The sequence below is a fragment of the Falco naumanni genome, chromosome 17 (assembly GCF_017639655.2).
Source record: "Falco naumanni isolate bFalNau1 chromosome 17, bFalNau1.pat, whole genome shotgun sequence".
Taxonomy (NCBI): domain Eukaryota; kingdom Metazoa; phylum Chordata; class Aves; order Falconiformes; family Falconidae; genus Falco; species Falco naumanni.
The window spans coordinates 4,282,127-4,303,736 of NC_054070.1; the positions used below are offsets into that span (position 1 = coordinate 4,282,127).

General features: G+C 45.1%; 1 protein-coding gene across 1 annotated transcript in view; it reads left to right on the forward strand.

Annotated features, from left to right (window-relative positions):
* Positions 1-136: 136 nt before the first annotated feature.
* UHRF1BP1 (UHRF1 binding protein 1) overlaps positions 137-21,610 on the forward strand; it is a 26,738-nt gene continuing 5,264 nt past the window's right edge. The window contains exons 1-20 of the mRNA XM_040616958.1: positions 137-141; positions 5,873-6,035; positions 7,657-7,695; positions 8,175-8,266; positions 8,478-8,667; positions 9,084-9,224; positions 9,815-9,985; positions 11,080-11,257; positions 11,717-11,803; positions 12,389-12,553; positions 13,032-13,174; positions 13,944-14,085; positions 14,613-14,806; positions 15,559-17,099; positions 17,320-17,516; positions 18,074-18,225; positions 18,318-18,465; positions 19,502-19,773; positions 20,641-20,749; positions 21,347-21,462. Of these exons, the coding sequence (XP_040472892.1) occupies positions 137-141; positions 5,873-6,035; positions 7,657-7,695; positions 8,175-8,266; positions 8,478-8,667; positions 9,084-9,224; positions 9,815-9,985; positions 11,080-11,257; positions 11,717-11,803; positions 12,389-12,553; positions 13,032-13,174; positions 13,944-14,085; positions 14,613-14,806; positions 15,559-17,099; positions 17,320-17,516; positions 18,074-18,225; positions 18,318-18,465; positions 19,502-19,773; positions 20,641-20,749; positions 21,347-21,462 (4,245 nt within the window). The remainder of the gene's footprint in view (positions 142-5,872; positions 6,036-7,656; positions 7,696-8,174; positions 8,267-8,477; positions 8,668-9,083; positions 9,225-9,814; positions 9,986-11,079; positions 11,258-11,716; positions 11,804-12,388; positions 12,554-13,031; positions 13,175-13,943; positions 14,086-14,612; positions 14,807-15,558; positions 17,100-17,319; positions 17,517-18,073; positions 18,226-18,317; positions 18,466-19,501; positions 19,774-20,640; positions 20,750-21,346; positions 21,463-21,610) is intronic.

Here is a 21,610-nt window from a genome sequence, read left to right on the forward strand (position 1 = left end):
AGGGAGGAGTGAGCTGACAGTGCTTTGTGTGATAGTTCAGTCTCATTCCTGATCTGTTTGGAAATGTTGATTTTTTTTTTTTTTTTTTTTCCCACTGCGAGTTGAACTCTGAATTGATTTTCTCTTTACTTTAGCCATGTCGTAGGGCAGTAGATAACTTAGAGCCAAGACAAGTGGTTACTCACGTAATCAAGATGGTTTTTGGCCCATGTGAAACTGTGTGTGGCTTTGTGTGGTTGTGGTCCAGCCTTTTATTCAGTGTAGCTGACGCTTGGAAAAACAGAAAGCTGATAACGTAAAGCCACCAGCGGCATGTGCATACGTACATTGGTGCACTTAAATTTACTCTGGTGAGGAGGGAGCCTACCAGGATGGTGCAAAAGGCTGTTACCAGGTTACACTGTAACGTGTACAGAGTTTGTTGGGTAACTTAAGTAGGGCGAAGTCATCAGGCTTATTGCGCTGGGATCTCTTTGTCCACACGGGAAAATATTATTGCCTAGCCGTATATCTGGGGCACGCTGGTGCTGTACGCAGTGGGGAGCTGGAGTAGCGGAGACGATTTTTCATTAGTAAGATGTGGTGCTTTCTGTCTTCTAAACAAGTAGTTAGTTTGGTATCGGTCAGATTCCCTTGAATTCTAAATGTTGTTTGATACCAACCAGATCAGTACTAGATACTGTCTAATACTGCGCATAAATTAGTCTCGCCTTCTGCTAATTCAGTGTGTTTCTCTTCCTCGTCTGCAACCCTGAATCTCTCAACCTTGAGTAGTACTGTGCATGCTCACCAGACAGATTGTTCCACAGTTATACCAAAAGCTTGAGTAAGTAAAATGTCTTTTCTTCCTGAAAGGGCTTTTACTTCTTCCTATATGTCTTCGAGGCAGCTATTTTCTCCTTGCTTAGAGAAGTTTTGATCACTTGCCCAGTTTTATTTCCTCCAAAATGTTTTCTCAGTTCATTCGCAGACATTTATCTTGCAGTTCAAGCTTCTGCTGCTGTCTTCCTTGAAAATATATCTGCATTTGGAAGTCACTGACCTTTTCTTCTACCAGTCATGAACCTTTTTTCCAAGTAAACGTGCTCTTTGGCTCCTGAGATAAGACATTTCCACTTATTTTAAAACTTCTTATCACAGAGTTTTTTGGGTTGTAGAAGATCTTTCCATTGAATAGCCTGTCCAAACCTAAACTGGGAAAGACTCTGGGAAGGATTTTGGGAAAGGAGCAAATCTGGATTGGCCAGAATATAGGTTTTTTCCATATCTAATTTCTGTCCTTCTGTCATAGTTGCTTACATTACAAATTAAAAAAAAAAAAATGTTCCAAAATAAAGCAGAAAATCTTCATCTCTTCCCTTGCTGTTACTCTTATGAATGCAAGAACCTTGTTTGCAGCCCTTTCCCTGGGGCCCTCGGCACTGGTTGTCTGTTTTCAGCTCGCAGCAGACAGGTTACCCCCTTCCTGGCTTACTTGGGTTTCGAGTATTTTTCCATCTGCTATCTGCAATTGTGGCTGGGATTGCAAGCCAAACAGTTCCTTGCTTCTGCCAATTGATGATGCTTGTCATTAAGGAAAATCAAGGTCACTGGTGTACTGCTAATTAGTTCTTGCATATAATAACCATAGTAACGAAGATATTAATAGAAATGAATGTGTTTAGCTGTAGGTAGTGGTTACATACAATAGGCAGTGATTACTGAATAACTGCAGGAGAAGAAGCTGAGGCAGAAAATCTAGTTTGAGCGTATGAAGGGTTCCTGGACCACGTGGCTGCAAGGTAATAAGATGGATGGATCTGAAGAGAAGTTTTGTGATTTCAGACGTCTTCTCCTGGCATTATCTATGTATTTGTTCAGTTGGAGACAGTGTGGCCAGACAGCTACAAATTTGAACATAAATTTATTATTTATGATTCTAGCCTGGCTTCAGGCCAGCAATCAGATTTGGCCAAACTCTCTCTTGCAGTCAGTGAGTTTGTGGCTTCTCAATATGCAAGCTGATGAGTTGGACAGTCATACTTTTAGTATTGACATCATTTTTTTATATATATATATTCAAGCTGATGATTGAGCAAAGAGATTGACCCTCCTGTGCCTTCCCCATCTAAAACCTGAAATGAGGCTTCAGAGTAGATCGAATTATGATCTCAGAAACTGACCAAGAAGGCTGAGGGTTTCTGTAAGTAATTAGTAATCATTCTTTTAGGCCGAATCCCAAGAAGATCTTGAGGTTTAAATCATCTGGGTGTTGTTAGCTTCTTAGGATGAGACCTTCAGTCTATGAAATTAGGGTGGCGCTGTTAATGACTCTGTCTGCTTCTTATGAATGTTGATTGAGAGCCCTAACACTCATGACATCTAAAATGGAAAAAAACAGTGGGAAACAGACCGCAGGGAAAACTCTTCTCCGCAAACCGCTGGGCCAAGACTTAGGCTTGACCTAGCAGTCTTCCCTGGGTACAGCTGCTCCAAGCCTCTAGCTCGTATTTCCCGTTGCCTTGATTGTGAATGCAGCAAGACCTTTTCAGTCACTTGAAGGCTTTCTGTGGATGCTGGTGGCTGTGATGGTCCATCTGGCTATTGTGCAGCAGGTCAGCTTCTGGCTGGCAGATGCTTTCAGAGACAAAATGTTGCTCACGGTATTGTTAGTGTGGATGCATGCGTGCTCATGTAAGTGTAACACAGATGCAAAATGCCCTTGTGACTGCAGTGACAATTCCATAAAAGACAGAAAAAGGTTTTCTGGTTTGACTTTTGTCGTGGTAATCCTGGCAAGCTCAAAAGGAGTGCTGTCCTTTGAGTTTACTGGCTTAGCGCTACGTGACTTCTGTTGGAGCTGCACAAAAAAAAAAAGCGCAAATATCCCACAGTCAGTTTTTCTAATAGCTACCATTTTCATTCACTTTTCTCTAAGCCAGCTATCCATGCTGCCAAAAATGTTACTGTTGATGAGTATGAATGGAACGAGCCTGCCAACAAACATCTAAAATTGTATGCTCTCACTGCTTTTTCCTTCCCCTGGCAGTGACCAAAGCAGTTCCTTTCAAGAAGTAATGAAGGTTTGGCATCTATGAACTCCCGAGTTCACAGGAACACTTCATCTGTTTTCCTCCTGTAAGCCCCATCTAACATGTGTTATGTGTATCAAGATGTCTTAAATGTGAAGATTATTCCATTTGAAGAGCTCGGATTCCTTTACAAGGAGAGTAATTGAGTGGGTGATAGTAATAGGAATTCCTTCAGGAATTTAGACTAGGTGGCTTAGAAGAGAGAATTTGTTTCATTTTTAGGTTTTTGTGTACAAAACTTGTGGCTTTTGTTGTCCCATCATCGGTGGGGGCTGTAACCTCTCGTCTGGGGGTAGAACGGCACATTTTGGTGCATCTAGAATGCCTCGTGAAAAGGATTCTTCTGTAGAGCCTGGTAGTACTCATGGTGGTTCTCTTACCTGTTCGGCAGGATCTCTGCAGCCTTGCCCTGTATATGGTTACAAATAGTTATTTGGTTTTAGCTAGATCATGTTTCATACCACTCTCTCCACCAGTGTCCTGTTTCACAGCTGTAGCGTCCTTTCACCTTGTTACTGTTTTTTATTTTTTTGATACATATACACGCTACATAACAGTAATGCCCTGGTTTAGACATATCCTTGTATTTTTCTTCTGCATTACCAGCTGAAAGCAGCTTCCCCATCTAAGCATGCTTAGCCTGGGATGAGGATTTAAGCAGCCAGGGTTTTGATCCTTGCTTTGCAAGTGTGAGAAAGCTGCTCTGCGCCTCAGCCTCTCCCCACCTGTAAGCTGATCACTACCCACAGCAGCCTGTGAACTTAACAGTGCCAAGTGCTTTTTATTGCCTGCCTGTTCAGATTGTTTTGTTCTTAGTATCCAGTCCCAAGTGGACATGATTACAACAGCTTTCTACACAGCTGGTTCTCTAATACAAGACAAGAATCCTCATGTATTGCCTCTGGAGGTATTTGGTCTAATTTTCAGCAGTGTCTGAGATAGTGGGTGCTCACAAGAGGACTCCAAGTGCAAATCTTACAGTCTGCCTATCCCTGCATCTCCCTGCCAGCAGAGCAGCTGCTGTAGCACGCTCTGGAATATGTTACTTCTTTGTACAGATGCTGAGAAGCAGTGTTGAACTTGGCGGCCTTCCTGGGTGTGTTCAAACAAGAGGGGCTCTGGTTAAAGGGATTACGAAGTTTAACGTGTACGTGTCAGCCTGAGATGCTGGCAGGTGCGTTATAAACTTTATTCAGCTGTCAGTGTGTACCTTCGGCTCCGGGGAGGGAGGTGACAGCTTGGCACAGCAAACGTCTGACTCAGGCTTCTGTGGCAGCTGGAGACTCTACAGTGGCACGGATCAAGGGAAAAAGCAGTAGTAGGCAGACTCACAGCTGCTGGTGCCACCCTCCTCTTCCAGGAGCTGCTACATCAGTAGCATAGGGTTGACGTCAGTGGCTCTTCGCCATCCGTCAGGCTTTCTCCTAACAAAACATTCGCTTTGGAGCGGCGTGTTTGCCGCAGAGGCCCTGGGTTGACTGACCAGCAGCTGCTCGGGCAACCTGGGCCAGTTTTGTACTACACTTCGTGCTGCTGCGGCGGCCACATCAGCTGCCATCCTGGCAGCCTTGCTCTGGTTCCTCCTCCCTTCCACTCTCTTGGCAATGACTTTTTTCAAGATGCCCTTTGTGCCTTTCACAGAGAAGTAGCCCACGCTGCGGCTGCAGGGAAAGGAGAGAGAATGGCAGCGTGTGACTGACTATGAGCCTAATCCTGCTTACACTGACAATCGGGTCTTTCTTTCTCTTCCGCTTTCTGGAGCACTGTGCAGAATTAGAATTAGCATTAGCATGGAGGAATGTGTGGTATAAGCCTGGCTTCAGTAGTGGGCAAGTTGTTTGATGGGAAGTCTTCAACTTTGAATACTGTGACTGTGGAGGGCAAGCTGCCTTGCTCCCTTGGTGGCCACCCCTTCTTCACAGAAGGGTGGTTTGGTAGGGAGAGGTGTTGCTGACACGTACACAGCCTCTGTGATCTGTTGTCCTCTAAACTCGCTCTTCTGGTTCCTTAGGGGCCACGGTGGTTTTAGTAAAGTCAGAGGTTTTCAGCTCTACGCCAGAATACACTTCCCTTAAGCAACCTTGCTGAAATTTTTTCACCTGTTGCATTTAAATCTTGGGCACGTAAGGGATCTGAAGGTACTTGGCGGCACACAAGGGAGACAGAAACAACAGAAGCCCTTGGGAGGAGGAATTTAAACCAGAGAGAGCAGCAGCTGCTGGTTGCCGAAAGGAGAGGAGGACAGGAGCTTGGGCTGGTAGCTGGGGAGGGGAGTTAGGTTGCATGCTTGGACCTGCTGACCAGAGAGCAGGCTGAATTGCGAGGCTGGTGTTTAAAGAGGCAGACATAAAAGTAATTTATTGGTGTTCTTTTACTTTCCCGTGTCAAAAACTTAAAAAAGAATCTAGATAGATAAACTTTTCACTGCTGATACGGCACTTCCAGGGAAAGAGTAAAATTGCTGACCTGTTGCAGTTTGGCTTTAGTTTTCTTTGGTTTTGTCCTAGGGTGATTTTGCTGGTTTCTGGGTTGCCAGTGCTTTAGAAGAACTTTTCAGTTTCTCAGGCTTGAATTTGATTTAAAACAAAAACCACACAAACAAAAAAAGTCCTTCAAATGTCAAAGTGTAAAGATGTCATTTTCTGGAGCAACAAACATGCCCTGGCTTTAAAAATGTCAGAAAGCGTTTAACAAAACAACGAGCAGATTCTTATACTTAAAATAGCTCTCTTAAAGGCTCCAATAGTCTCAGCAGCTTTGCCGGGAGTTGTTTTTAGAGTCTCCTCTTTCTTCTCTTGTAGGTTTACTAAGAATCTCTCTCCAGACAAAATCAACCTGAGCACGCTGAAAGGGCAGGGGCAGCTGACCAACCTGGAGCTGGATGAAGAGGTGCTGCAGAATGTGCTGGAGCTGCCCACCTGGCTTGCCATCACTCGCGTCTACTGTAACAAGGCATCTATCAGGGTGAGCAGAGGAGCCTGCGCTCGTGTCCCCAGACGCAGCTGAGGCCTTCCAGTGGCAGCTTCTCTTTGTCACTTGGGAATTCGTGATGAAGAATCATCATGCGGGGTGATCCCTGCATCTCAAACCCTGTGCTTTAGGCGTGGGGTTTGCTGTCTGAATGCTAGGAGACAGACGCAGCAGGTTTCACCAAAGGCTGCCCTTGCCAAGCATTTGGCCCCTGATGGTGGCCAGCAGCAAATGGTGGAGGATGCTAAGAGAAGCACAGGGAAAGTGTGCTGTGGTCCTTCCTCACCTTCAGGTGGCTTGTTAAGCCAGCAGTGAGGTCTTTGTATTTAATAGCCACTGTTGAATTTCCAGGAATTTGATCAGATGCTTTCTGGACCTGCTTAACATCCAGAGTGTGTGGCAAAGAGTTTCACAGCATCTGCTTTTGCTTGTATGAAGCCTGCGTATACTAGTTTTAGTTGATAACCTCTTGGTACTGTTATTGGAAGAAATAGTGAGCAGTCGTTCCCTGTTCATCACCTCCATATCACTCAGGGTTTTACAGAGCTCTCTGTGTGGTCATTCCCTCCCATTTCCCTGCTATTTTGATAACGGAGGATGTTTCTATGCCTTCCCTTACCCACACCGACTTTCTTTTAATGCTAAAGAAGCAACACAGACCTCCAACAGGCATGGGAAGCAGAGAGAAATGGAGTGCAGTTCTCTGAAAGCCTAATTATGCTGTTGAGGTATTGTAAAAATAAATTGAACTTAAGCCTTAATTGTTGAAAATGCAATTTGTAAGAGATGCGTGAATAGTGCATGTGAAAAGCTGCACTCTCTGCAGTCAGCCAGGCTTTATGCCCACAGTTACCCATTTACATGCATAGTCACTGAAACTGTGCATGCACTTGCACTTTTGCACACTAAACTCTTTTAGAAAAGCTTCCTCCTTGTGGTTTTTAGAGCAAAAAATTTATTTTTTTTCAGTAGATATGAAATGCCAGATTGTTTAATCTCACTTGGTACTAACCATAGTTGCGTTACATGAATACAAAAGTTTTTAGTATCTCGAAGAGACTTGCTGTAAAAGAAATACGGTTCTACTCTGCCAAGTGACAATAAAAATGAGCCTGTCTTACTCATCTGATCCGCTCTGTTTTTAGAGTCAGATCTGCTTAATTTAGTAACAAACACTTGTTCTCCCTCCTACGAGAACTGCTGAATAAGTGTTGCTGTAAGGAAATAAAACAGATCTTTTTGGTTTGTGCATAGTCTTCAAAAGAGTTACCTGACTTCCAGTAACAGCAGCAATTGATTGTAGACTCCCTAAGGACAAGAACATTCTCCGTAGAGGAATATGAAAAATGAGAATTTGAGCTGCCGAATATCTGTTACTCAGGGTGATATGTGAGATCCAAAAGCTGAGCTAGATTTGTAGGTCTGGTGGCTGGAATGTCTTTTCACTTGTCTGTGTGAGCCCGTTTGACCTGGATACAGTGAGACATGATGGATTGTCACTGCGGTCATTTCTCAGAGGAATGGGGCTCAGACTTTGGGCTCAGATGGTTTCCTGCAATTTCTCAAACTTTTCCATGTGAAGATAACTCTTATAACCTCAACTTTATTGTTTCAGATCCAGTGGACGAAGCTGAAAACACACCCAATCTGCCTGGTAACGTTTCCTCTCTTGTTCGTTCCTTTTCTTCCTTACTCTTCTTAATCTCTCCTACTTGAGAAGAATTCTTCAAAGGGAAACTGTGAAATGCTTGCTCAAATTGTCATTTGACCTAAATCCTCTAGGCCCTTAGCAGATAGGGGAAGGGGAGTTCTGAGAATAATCCTCTTTGGTGATGAGTGACCTCCCACGAGACCCGTATTTCACTGCAGGATGGAGCTGAGCTGAGCTCTCAGTGAAGTCCAGGGCAACCTTGTGCCTGGTTTTTGTTGTTTGTTTCGCCACCTCCCTTCTGGGGATCCAGATTACCCAACAATCCTGGCACTGCTGATGTGAAAATTTTAACATGTGAGACTTCTGGAGTCAAGAGAGTCCAGAACGTGGTTATCCCTGCCCTGAAGTCTCAGACCTAAGGCTGGTAGGCTGAACTTGAGTCTTGGTCTTCTATTTATTGGTCCTGTGTTCTGTCTTTACAGTACTTGGATAAAGTGGAGGTAGAGATGCGAACATGTGAAGAGCCTCGGCCACCCAACGGGCAGTCTCCCATTGCTCTTGCTGCAGGTCAAAGGTCAGACCCTGAGCTCTGTGCTTGCTTTCTGACACGCTACCGGGGTGTGGGTGGCCGTCTTTCTCAGTGGTTAACTATCGGCGTTTCTGCACTCAGCTTTAAATGGCTCTAATACCTCTTATAAACCGTGGAGTCTCTCTGTATGTAGCCTTGCCTCTACTGGGACTTCTGTTGTAGCAGGTGATGACTCTGAGGGATCTTCTCTTTGCAGTGAATATGGCTTTGCTGAAAAAGTCGTGGAAGGGATGTTTATTGTCGTCAATTCCATCACCATCAAGATTCACTCCAAGGCCTTTCATGCTTCTTTTGAGCTATGGCAGCTCCAAGGCTACAGTGTCAACCCAAACTGGCAACAGAGCGACTTGAGGCTCACCCGCATTACTGATCCGCAGAGGGGAGAGGTAAGGAGGTGTCTTACGTTGCCTGTCATAATGTGCACAGTGGCACTCGTGCTAACCCCGTCCTGTGGGGTAATTGGGCTGATTTCTCATACAGGGAGGGTAGGGAGCTTTGGTGAGCTTGCCTTCTGTTTGCTGGAACAGGGTGACTGAGAGCTGACTTGTGTTCAGAGCTTTCTCTGAGCTCCTTTGATCCGAGCGAACGAATCTGGAGAAGCTCTGAATGCCCTTGTGGTTTGGGGGGGGGGGAGTTAGCTGTTACCTGGGACATGATTTTGGTTTTGTACCGGGATCGCAGAAGAAAAGTGCATTGAATGATCTTCTGTGGCCTTGTTTCATTCCACACCTTCTAAACATTTATTATTTCCTTGAAGTTGTTGCAAATCTCAGCATTTTTCAATTTTTCTCCTTCTGGGTAGGTTTTGACGTTCAAAGAGCTCACCTGGCAGACACTTCGGATAGAAGCAGATGCCACTGACAATGGCGATCAGGATCCTGTTACTACTCCTCTGAGACTCATTACCAACCAGGGGAGGATCCAGATTTCTCTCAAGAGAAGGGTGAGAGTTCCCTCCATATTTTGCAGGATATGGTCTCCGTGCCTGGTGCAGTGATGATGCATATTTCCTCCCACGTTCCTCAGCAACCATTCTTTTTCCTCACAAATGTTGAGCCCAAGCTGCTGTATCACTCAGTGTTTTCTGTTGGAGACAGCTGTGTTCCTACCAAATGTCAAAGCAGTTTATTTCCCAGGGGAGGATAACATGTACGGAGTAAGTTTTTAAATCCGTTCGAACATCCCAAGGAGAGCTGTCATCTCTTTACTGGGAGATTAAAGCCTGCTAGTCTTATTTTTACCTGTCAATGGAAATGTGATGATAAAAAAAACCAAACCTCTTTTTTTTTTTCTTTCTTTCCTTTTTTTTTTTTAAAAAACCAACAAACAAACAGTGAGCATTTGCCTCCTAAAGAGATAGCTTTGACTGCTTTCTCAGAGGAGGTACTATGGACATCCATCAGAGAAGAACTTCTCTCTCAGATGAGTTTCAAAGCAGCATCTCTTGTTTCTGCTACAGCTTCTGTGTATTATGAAGAATGTATGTATATAGTTGCAAACCTTCAAGTCCCTGACTCTTCCATGCTGTTTCAGACCAAAGATTGCAATGTGGTGGCATCTAAGCTGATGTTTCTCCTTGATGACCTGCTCTGGGTGCTGACAGACTCTCAGCTGAAAGCAATGATGAAATATGCAGAGTCCCTGAGCGAAGCCATGGAGAAGTCTGCCCAGCAGAGGAAAAGCTTAGCGCCAGAGTCTGTACAGGTGAGTGAGTTGTGATTTGGATGTCAGTCCTCCAGGAAAAAAACAATGTGAACGAGACAGTTTCTGTTTGTGTGGCATCTGGCCCTTGCTCACAGAGCATCTCCCTGATGGGAGCTGGTAGGCTTACCTGGTGTCAGGTCAGCATTGCGTGGGTTGTGGGCTGTTGGGTAATGAAGTGACCAAAGGAGTTGGATTCGTTGCCAATGAGCATTAAAGAATTTTCACACACAGTCACAGGCTAGATTCTGTCTGATGGCAGGGAAGAAGTGCTGTTAAATTGCGTGGCTTGAAGGAGTTGGCTGGTGCATGGAAAGTTGCAGAGGGTCCCATGAGGATTTGGTTTGGTTATAACCAATAAATATAATCTTTTCTGCCTCTGAGTAAGAATCTGCATAGGCCTGGGGAAGGGGAGTGGTATAATAAATTATGACACAAAGCCACTGTGAGCTGTGATGCTCAAGGGAGAACACTGGCATCCAATTTCACTGTTGTTCGGGTTTCTTTTTTTCTTCCTAATATTCTGATGGGAGCTCTTGATTTTTACAACTGTTCTTTGGATCACACGTAGCTTAGCTGTGTATGAGAACCTTAGAACAGCTACTCCTGGCAGTAACCTTGAACTTCCCTTACCACTTTGTTTTCAAAATGCTTTGCTGAGTAATTGTTTGACAGATGTTGCAGAATAAATACATGAGGCAGAGGACAAAAGGTGTTTTCTGAGACAAAGGCGAGGGAAGAGGAGTATCGTGGCTGGTGGTGGAAGCTCTGGGGAAGGAGGAGGGCTATGCACGTAGTGCAGTGAGCTTACATAGAAGGCGTGATCAGGAATACTTAGTTCGTTTTGTCTGGGAGTCTTAAAAGAGTGTTTCAAGGTAAGCGAATGGTAGCTTGATTTGGAGGAGGCAGAATCACAAAGAGTTTTGCTCGTGAGAACACAGGAAAGGATCCAGATTTCGGGACTCCCAATTAAATTTCTATAAATTGATGCCTTACAGTCTGGAAGATTGTATGAGTTATTTTTAATTGCATTATAACCTCTCTCTTTTCTTCTTTTCTTTCTATTAGTTCTTACCGAGCTTGTCTCTCTCTAATAGATAACACCACCTGCACCAAGTACCCAGCAGTCCTGGTCTCAGCCGTTTGGAGTCAGCCCCAATGCAAGTAGCATTGGTCAATACTTTGATAAGCATGACATGAAAGAGTCATCATACCACCTCCTCATTTCACACTTGGATCTGCATATCTGCGATGACAGCCACACTCGAGAGTCAGGTAACTGAGAGCAGCATCAGGAGGACACTGCAGGAGGAAAACATTAATGCAGTCATCAGTTTTCTGTCTTGAAGGAGGATATTCCTCTTGAAAACAAGAATCTTTCATATTACCGTTTCCCAATGAGACAATGGGCAGTTGTTCAGGCTGATGGAGAGATCGGTTCTGTATGTCTGAACTATTGTAGCATCATAGATTCATAGAATGGTTTGGGTTGGAAGAGACCTTAAAGATCATCTAGTCCCACCTCCCTGCCGTGGGCTGTTGGCCTGTTGCATTCAGTTGCTCTTTTCCTTGCTTAGGACAAGATTTTGATACCGTTTTCTAGAAGGTCATACCCTAATACTGGCCGTGGTGACAATCTATCAGTGGTGGCAATCAAAGCAGTGGTGTTCTGAATTCTCCTGGATCCAGAACCTGGATTGCAGAGCTGATTGTGGTTTTCTTTGTTTTCCACAGGTGCTTTGAAACATGGGATGCTGGGAGGTGCCATGCAGCTGACCTTCAAGAGGATGGCTTTTGACTATTATCCTTTCCACAGGGCAGGTAGGGGAGCATGTGGCCTCCCAGCTTGAGGAGTGGGATAAAAAAAGAATTTGAAGAACAGTGATGCTATACGGCTTCAGGCAGGACTGGAAGAAAGGCTACACAAAGGGTTTGGGACTTAAAAGCCTCATGGGCAGGGTTAATCTGCCTTACCTGTTGGCAGATGACTGACAAGGTGCTGGCAGAGCAGAGTACAAAGACAGGAGTAAGTTGCTGTCTGTTGTAAGGACATAAAGTCGAAACTCTGGATTTCTTTTCAGTTGCTTAAGCTCTAGATCTGGTTCTTACGTGTGCCTAATCAATTTGGAAGCGTTATAGGATGTAACCCAGGAGAAAATCTGTTTGTGGTTAACGGAAGAATTCTTCCCAACCCTTGAATTTGGAACGCTTGCTGGTAGGACCAGCTCTGTTGTGTGAAAGCCTGCACTTGTCTCACAAGCACTTAGTACGCTGCATATTGCACGCTCCAGATCTGATATCAATAAAGAGGAATGCTGTGCAGGTTTGCATACATATGAAGGGCACAGGAAGGTTGTGTGTATCCAGGAACTCATTTTTAAAACCAGGATTTTTGCTTTCGTGCAGGAGATCCCTGCAAGCATTGGGTGAGGTACAGTGAAGCAATGGAAACACGGGGACAGTGGGCAAAGAAGTTGGTCAGTGAATTTCAAAGCAAGATTGAGAAGCTTTATGAAGAAATGGATCCTGCATTTGCCAAGACTCCACTTTCCCCCTTCAAAAGGAAACCAGGTAATAGTATTTGAGAAAACTCGCTGCATAAGGCAGGAGATGGTAACAATTTTGCTCCATTTAGCAATACCTCTAGTTACCTTTCCCTGGTTTAGCAGGCTGATTTGTTGTTGCAGAAATCCATAGCGCACTAAAAATCCTAACTGTAATGGTAAAGGAAAGTGGCTATCGTACTGGGAATAACATTGCAGCAAGAATGGACAGATGGCAGTGGTCACTTTCCTAACTTATTTACTGAGTTTCTCCCTAAGTGGGGTAAATGAAATGCTGAAAGCCTCTTGCTACAGAGCAGACTTGCCTTTCACAGTGTTCTTCTTTCAAAAGACCTAAGTTTTTTTTCCTGCCTAGCTGTGTCCATCTGTTTCTAATATTTGGGCTGTTAATTCTGCTCTGCAACATATGTGTTGGTATTGATGGTGAAGTTTGCTGCAACGTAGATTAGTAAAACCCTGCTGGTTCTGCTTTTCCATCCCCACAGATACTACATTGAGTCCACATAAAAGTCCCTTAGAGAAAGGCCGTGTACCTCCCACAAGTTTGCCACGACTCCGGCACCCTCCCTGGAACAGACTTCGATCCAGCTGCGTGGTAGTTCGAGTAGATGACTTGGATGTTCACCAGGTAGGGATTTGAGCAGTGTCTGGAGATGTTAATGTCATTTTTAAAAAATGAACTTAATCTGATACAATTCAAATAAATCATGCAAATCCTATGTCATCCAAGACAATCAAAACTCTGCACAGAGAGCCCAAATGCCATTATTGTTTTGCATGTAAAACTTTTAAACCAAGTATGAACTGCTGATCATTTTCATGTTCAGAGGAAACTGCGTGCCTAACCACAGAGTTTCTGCACACTGTGTCTGTTCACATCTAAACTTGCATCAAGCATTGGACTGGCCCAGGGTAAAACATTTCATGCATTTGAGAAGACAGTGAGCTTAGGGGTTTTTGACAGAGGAGGAGTAAGTCCTACCTCATGCTTTCTGACCCAGGACAGATAGCATCGCTAGACTGGATCAGGCCCTATATCCATATGCCCTATAACCATTGCAAGAGCATAAGCAGCACCAGATACTGTCATGGACTTACCAACATGCTGTTAGTGTTGAAGAAAGCTATGATAGATTTAAGTTCTGTTTATTCACATCACCTAATTCTGATTGTCACGGCTCTTACTAGCAGTGACAGGAGACATAAAGAGCTGAATTCCCTCAAAGGAGAGGAGTTGGCAATATCAGCAGGTAGAAAACAGTTTTATTTTTACTTGAAAGCAGAATATGTTTGATGTGTAAATGAGATGGATTTAATACAGGAGACTGCAGGGTTACTGGGACACTTTGTTTTGCCAAATCTGAATTCTGCACGACTGTGTACTGTTGTGTTTCCAGGTTTCTACAGCCGGTCAGCAAAGTAAGAAACCCTCCACCTTGCTTTCATGTAGTAGAAAAGTCTTCAAACTTCCTGATCAGGTCTCTGCAATCCATATTGAATTCACAGAGTATTACTTCCCAGACAATCAGGACTTTCCAGGTAATACACCAAGGTTAGCACCTTCCTTCATAAGTTTCTTAAAGAATCAGTCAACTCTTAATTCTTTAGGTGTGTTAACCCTGTTACATATTTCCTGGATGTCCATTTTTGTCTAGTTTTCTGATGTTTCCCTTTCCAGTAGTTTCTTGGTTTGTTGGGTTTTTTTGTCTGTGGGGAAAGTGGGATAGAGCTTGCCTGGTGCAAAATATGGAGGCAAAGTTGTGCTGGCAAAATAACGTATCCAGGAACGTATTGAAGGAGTTACTGTCTGCCCAGCACTTACTGACTAGCAGTGGAGCAGGACTTTAGGCTGCTTTGGGTGCTCTGCAGCTGGCTTGATGCGAGCCTGGAACCCCTCCTTTCTCTGGTACGCCACAGTTCCTCCCTTTCATCCAGAGATCTGTCCTCCAGTGGGTGTTGAAGCCCTCTGCATTGGTATTGTCAGCGCAGGTTATACACTGAGCTGCAGACCATCTGAAGTACCTTTTCTGTTATTATTCATCTGTCTTGATTCTGTTTCATTCTAGTACCATGCCCAAACCTGTATGTACAGCTGAATGGCCTGATGCTTACCCTGGATACAGCAAGCGTGCTCTGGATAAACCTCTTCTGTCTGGATCTTTATCGCAGTTTGGAGCAGTTCAAAGCCATCTACAAGCTGGAGGACTCAGGCAAGCGTGATGAGCATGTTGATGTTCGACTGGATGGCTTTCGGCTGAAGGTACCTTTCATTTCTTTCCTTTCCCAGTCTTCAGTGTTCTCTCCCTCCCTTTTGTGGAAGGAACATGAGACCAGGAAATAGCTGGAGTCCAGAATGAGAAAATAAGAATGAGAAAAATACGAACTCTGCCTGCCTTTAACTTTCTTCTGTCTACCATTTGTGTTAGTTTTGATTGGATCTGTGGGCAGTAAAACAGGTGCTTGAGTTCTAGTCCAGAATAGGCAGGCAAGTCTGTATTTATGAAGATAGTTTCGAGGAGAAATTGATGGTTCGAGTAGTCAAAAGTTGTTTTCTGGTCTTTGGAAACAACTTTGAGTCTCATATCATTCCCAGTGGGCCTACGTCTGCTGTGTTGACGCCCCGTGGTGTGTGTCAGTGACTACCCTTGTTAGCACTTTTGTGAGGGGGCTTAAAGGCCTGAATGTGTAGTAAGTCCTTGCAGAGAAAGATCGAAGCGAAAGTTGTAAGTTGAGCTGCTACATAAGGCCATGGATGGTAAAAGAACCTAAAATAAAATTCAGTTTAAATTCCCTCGCATCTGATTCCTCTTCCATGATTTGTAAATTTCATTTAATTTTTCAGTTAGGGACAAATTGAGAGTGTAGTCCAGCTCTTGGGATTTTAGTAGAGACCAAGGCATCTCAATTGTTTATATATCCCACACCTGACCTCCCGTATGAACGGCCAGGATAAGCCTCTTGTTAATTTCCCTTCTAACTGCTTTATTCGTAATGTTTTTCTCTTCTCTGTAGCTTAACATCCCTGTGGAGAAGAAAGTCACTGACCATCAAGATCGCCCACAGACACTCTGCATTTGCACATCAGAGATGACAGCCACCAACACCCGCCACGCTCCCTTCTGCAGCTGTCAGGACCTCCAGAGCCTCTTCCGTAAATTTGCCAGTTCAGAATTCTTCCACTCCAGCTACACTAAGTTCCCAAGGTCTCAGGATAACTTCAGCCTCCTCCACACCCTTTTCTTGCGCCATGCGTATGAGGTGGATGATAGGCCTCGGAAGCAGCCGGGCTTTCCCCAGCTACTACATAAAACCTCTGCCTCTGAAGATCTGTGGTCTATGAATTTCACTGAGCTTTCCCTGGACTTTGAGGGGGCTGAAAGCTCAAAGGGCAGAGCCCTTAGCTTTATTGACCCTTTTCCCCTTTCCATTTGGGCCTGCCTTCCCAAGAGATGGGGGCAAGCGCAGATATCTAAACGACAGGAGTTGGCCACCTCTGAGTTGAAAATCAAGCCTTCTGCCAGCTTTAGCAATCACTCCAAGAATGAGAGCCTTTCCAGAGAACATGGGGTTTGCCAAAGATCAAAGACTGACCAGGATCTGAAGAACATTTACAAGGTCCCAGAGACAATGGATGTCTTGGGAGAATCTGACCATGAAACTGATGATGGAGTAGATACTAAAGAGCTGGAAGGTTCTGCTGATATCCATGTGCTTATGTCCTCATCTGTTCACGTCAAAGTTCGGCTCAACCACTACCAATACTTGGTGCTGCTCAGAATGAAAGAAGTTCTGCAAACGCTACAGGAGCAGTTGGCCCAAGATACCCAGGAAGTGACTGGGTCTCCTTTAGATCCCATATCCGCGTGTGTAGGAGTTACGTTCCATAGTGCCGAAGTGGCCCTGCTCATGAACCCTGCACCAGGGTCTGTCTTGGAACCCAGATCCCTCAACTTGGACACAACAAGCCTGATTGATTCTGAGCTCTCGCCTTCAGACAGCAAGGAGGGGCTGGCAGCTGAAGAGAAGGAGCTGCAATCAGAGACCGGTTTAGAGAAGGGAGCGTGCAGTGCCTCAGAGGTCCCAGAGGACAGCGGGATTGAAAATACAGATACCAGCGTACCACCGGAGAGATTCCCAAGGTCTGCAAGTGGTGGAGCTCTGAGTACAGCTCCACCTGATAAGAGTGTAGAGGAGAAAGGTTTGATAGAGGAAGCACATGAAGCTGTGGAAGCCCTGGTTGCAGAAAGACCAGCAGAGGCCAGCAGCCACTCTCAGAGCCCTCCCGCTCTCCCTTCTAGCCCAACCTCAGACACGCAGCCCGTGGGGAGAGGAAACATCGCTCTCAATGGCCAGGCAGAACTCATCCCTTTGAAGAACATAGAGGTGGAGTTGTCTAGTGCACTGCACATCACAAAGGATGCCACAAAGGAAGCGCTGCATGTGACTATGGACCTCACCAAAGAAGCCATGTCTATAACAAAAGATGCTCTGAGCCTGAGCCGGGAGAAGGTGACCTCCACCATGCAGAAGATGCTCTCTCTCCCCCCAGCCAAGTGAGTGGACCATCCTCCTGTGCTTCCCTGGGCTGCAGGGAAGGGAGGAAGTGTAGGTCGACTGTTCCCTTTCTTTCCGTATCATTCAGATTAGAGGTAGATCTCCATCTCGTGGGGCTGGTCTAAGTACACTAAAGCAAGTGTTCAGAGTCCAGCCCGATATCTGTACAATTTGGAGGCTAAGCTGTGTGCCTTTATCACTGGTTTTGTTTTTTGGTAGGGATTCTGTGCCCAAAGTAGAAGAGGGAGCAGTGACTCCAAGCGGGGGTAGCAGCAGCCGAATGCGTTTCTTCTCCATGAAGAGGACAGCATCCCAGCATTCCTTCGACACCACGTCTGTGGACGGGAGCGGCCCTGAGGATGGGCTCTCTGTGGACAGCGATGGCAGCGATGGCTTTGTGATGCTCACAGACTCTGGTAACGAGCGCTTGGCTTTCTCCTCTCTCCCACTCTTATTTGATGTAGCTTTTCTGCTATGGGCAACTGAGTCACACTGTGTTTGTACAGAATTCACTTGTGTCACTCCTTCTTTTTGAAGGTCATGAGTAGTTCACCCACTATGGCACGCTCTGCTTTTATAGATGTCTTTTTTTTTTTGTTGTCTTTTTTTTTTTTTGAGATGGGGGATATAAATGAGGGGGGGAGAGTGACCCCTGCACATAACAGTGGTGTTTGAAGGTATTTGGCCGTACTAGAGCAAGGGCCTTAAATGTGTGCAGGTGGGTGGATGCTACACAGCATTTAGGAAGGGTTTAGTAAAGGCTGTTTGGAAATAGGATACACTGAGCATTTCAGTGGATGTCTTTCACTTCAGCTCTGTGTTGCTTCAATTCATCTGAGGAGCTGGAGAGAGTTCCCTAGAGAATGGTACGAGCTGACAGGCCATGAGATTCAGGCAGATGCTGAGATCTTAACTTCTTAGAACCGGGAAAAGAAACAGACTTGAGTTGTTGTTGGTTTTACTTCCATTTCAGAACCCAGCCTGGACCCTCTTCCCTCAGGGCACCTTCCTCAGGTCCACAATCACACAGGCAGTAGAACAAGTCTGATGGCAGAGGACGAGGGTGGAGCATCTCCTGAAATAAACAGCTCGACTTCACAGAGTGAAGACCCCAGCCTTCAGCTGGTCAGTCCTCTTCCTTTTCACTGTAATATTGTCTCTGAGGGAGTCTGGTGGTGTTTATTTTAATAACGTGAGCTTGTCGCTTGCTGTTTCAGGTGTCCGTCCTCGTGTTGAAGATGAATGAGGTGAACTGTGGAATAGAGGCACGAGGTGATGATTTGTCTCTTGCTTTACAAGTAATGAACGTGGTTCCAGAGCAACTGAACAACGTTGGAATGTGGCAGTATCTGCAGGGCTATCTGGGTAAGACGCTGCCTCTTGGAGTCTGCTGCTTTTATAGCTGCACTTTTATAACTCATTTTTATACTGGCCACCCTCGGAGAATATTTTAACTGGTGCTTCAGTGTTAACGTTTATTTAGTGTACTTAGGACTAAAAATGACTTGCGTGTGAGGGAATGTGAATGCTCAAGAATCTGTCAGTGGTTCAGATGTGGTATTTGAAAGATGTTTCCAAAGTGCCTACACAGCCAAGCTGTGTGGTGCCTAGTAATCATTGACTGGGATTTTCTTAATTGCTGCTAGGATGCATGAAATTAATTAAAAGAGTGAATAAAGCTATCCAGGGAAACCCTGAAGTTTTTCTGACCCTGAGAATAATGCTTCTGGGCTAAGGTACTTCCCCAGAGCTAAATTCGAATTAAAAAAAACCCTACCAAAACTCCAACTAAAAAAACTCCCAACAATCCAACTCTATAAAAAATGAAACCAAAAGCAACAACAACCCAAAACTTCCAAGTGAAAGCTTGAGCAGCGCTCGGACTGTTATCCTTCCCTTTAGCTGCAATGCCTATGGCCACGGGGGGGCAAAGTGGAACACAGGCTCGGGTGGTGCTGAGGGCACTGGAAAGACTGAGCAGCTCTGGAGAGAGTGGAGTGATGAGTGAGTTTGGTCAATATGCAAAACGAAGGGTAGTTTTAAAGGGTGCTGAGACAGTGAGAGGGAGGGATGCGTCTGGGGGCTTAAATGATCCAGTTCCTGGCGTTAGTTCCTGCGATGTGGACTCTTAGGCATTTGAAATTGGGATTTGTAGGAACTTAGAATCGTTTAGGCTGGAGAAGACCTTTAAGATCATAGAGTCCAACTGTTAACCCAGCACTGCCAAGTCCACCTCTAAACCATGTCCCCAAGTGCCACATCTACACATCTTTTAAACACATTTTCTGTCATTGTGAACTCCATTCTGCATCTGGAAAGTAAAAGGCTTTTCAAGATAGCCATTTTGAGTTTGTATCTTATTACTGATGCCATCTTCTGCAATGAGATCTTTCTGCTGTAGCTCTAGGAGATCCAGGTATAGAGAAGCCTTCGGTCCCTGAAGCGAGTAAGACCCAGCCAGAAGTGTGCTTACGTGTTGAAGTAGGACCTAGTGCTGCTGTGCACTCACCGCTGGCTGTTCAGAATGGCTTCCTTCATATGCTGGTCCACAGTTACACAGCAGAGCTCTTCATGTCCTTCCTTACCAACCTTGGCCCCTTTCTTGAGGATGAAATAATTCCAGAGGTGATCCCCATGGAGCTAGAAGTTGTGGATGCCAAAATCACATTGAAGGTGAGTGTATGGGGAAGCAGAGATTCCTCCCGGTGTGGTAGCCTGGGCAGAGCTCATTCTGCTTGGGAAGGGATGCTGTAGGATTGTTATTGGCCCCTGTAGGGGTCCTGTTTTCCTGATACTGTTTTATTTTGCTTCTAAAAACTGCCTTAGGGATGAATGAGCAACACAATGAAATTGTTGAGTGATCGAATTGTGGAGAAATGGGAGCCTGACATTCAGATTCTCTCTTCAGCTTTGTTGGTGACCTGTTTTGCAGACTCAAGGGAAAGAATTAAATACCTTTTCCTCCAAGCGCTTATGTGAAATGGGAAATATTTGACCTTTTCTGTAAACTTTTAGAGAATTACAGATGAAAAATATTACATAAGAGATGGTTGGTATTTAGGAGGGGGGCACTGACAGAAGGACTTGATTAAACCTTTTTAAAAGCAACGCTTTGGCTTCTCTGACAAGCAGGATCCAGTATCGCTGCATAGCGGCATGAAAAACTCCAGGCTCGGGGATATTGCCCCTTTTTTTTTTCGCGAAGGAATATTGTCTAGGGGTTTGAATCAGGAATTTGTAGGATAACAACTGTGAAAGCAGCCTTCAGGGAGATGGTTGTAGGCCTCTCCTCAGCCTTTATTATGGATATGACAGAACTTGGGTTTGATCTGCGGGAGGGCTTTCTACACAGATTAAGACTCACATGCAGCCTTGTATATAAAGCCAGGCTTTTCCATATGGTGGGTGACCTTGGTGAGCTCTGGCAGTGCTGCCAATCGGTAACGCTACCCTTGTGAAGGCTGGGGGCAAGGGGAATCCTTTGCAGAGTTGCCAGAGCTGTCACAGCAGTTAATCTTCTCCGCTTTTGTTTTTTTCCAGGATGACAGCCCCCGGGTATACCCAACATCCCCCGGCCCTGTTCCTATCACCTTGGCAGTAGATCACGTCATTGTGAAGCGCAAAGATGATGGGGTGTTCTATGTAACAGGTCAGCAACATCTGGAAAACTTGTTTTATTCTCCCCTGGCACCCCTCGGGCTGTGCTGGAGGTGGAGTGCTCTGCTGTGCCTGGTGCTGCAGGAGACTGAAACTGAAATGTGATGGTTGCTGCTGGGAAGGATGGGCTCTGGCGTGTGAGCGGTCCCTGCTTCTGTTCTCTGCAGTCACTGCTGCCACAATGGGCAAATAATCGTCTGTCTTCAGTGCAAGCACCCAGGTTCTTTGGCTGCTCTGCTGGGTTAATCTCTAGATGCATGCATTCCTGCCTCTCTCATTCTTGCTGCTTTTGTTGTTTTGTTTGGATGGCAAATTTGATACCTCAGGCAGAGCAGGTTAATACCTAAAACGATGAACTGGCAGCCTGAATTCATGCCTGATGTTTCCTTGAGCTCACACAGTCAGGACAGATTACTGCTGCTTCCCTGGCTTTAGTTTCTCCATTTTAAAATGGCAATGAGATTCCCCCCTGCCTTGTTTAAAAAAAGAAAAAAAAAAAGGACAAAAAGAATCTATTTTTCTTTTTTATTACTTGAGAACCCTGTTGTATAAATGTCCACACCTGAATGTTTTCTGTACTACTTTCCAGCTCCACAAGGGGAAGGCTCACTGAAACAGGAAAAACCTGTGTCAGTTCTTCAGGAGCAGAAGGCCCCAGCCGAGTGTGTCTTGGCAGCCCCAGCAGCAGGAACACGTGGACTGCAGGTGAGTCACCACTGCCTGTTGCTGTCTGGACAACTTGGAGAGCTGGCAGTAGGCTGGAAAATTAAATCTTTTGTCTTTATGTGTTTGCAGTTACTGGTAGGTGTGGGGTGTTGCAGATAGGGAGTGCACACAAAAGCAGCCTGTACCT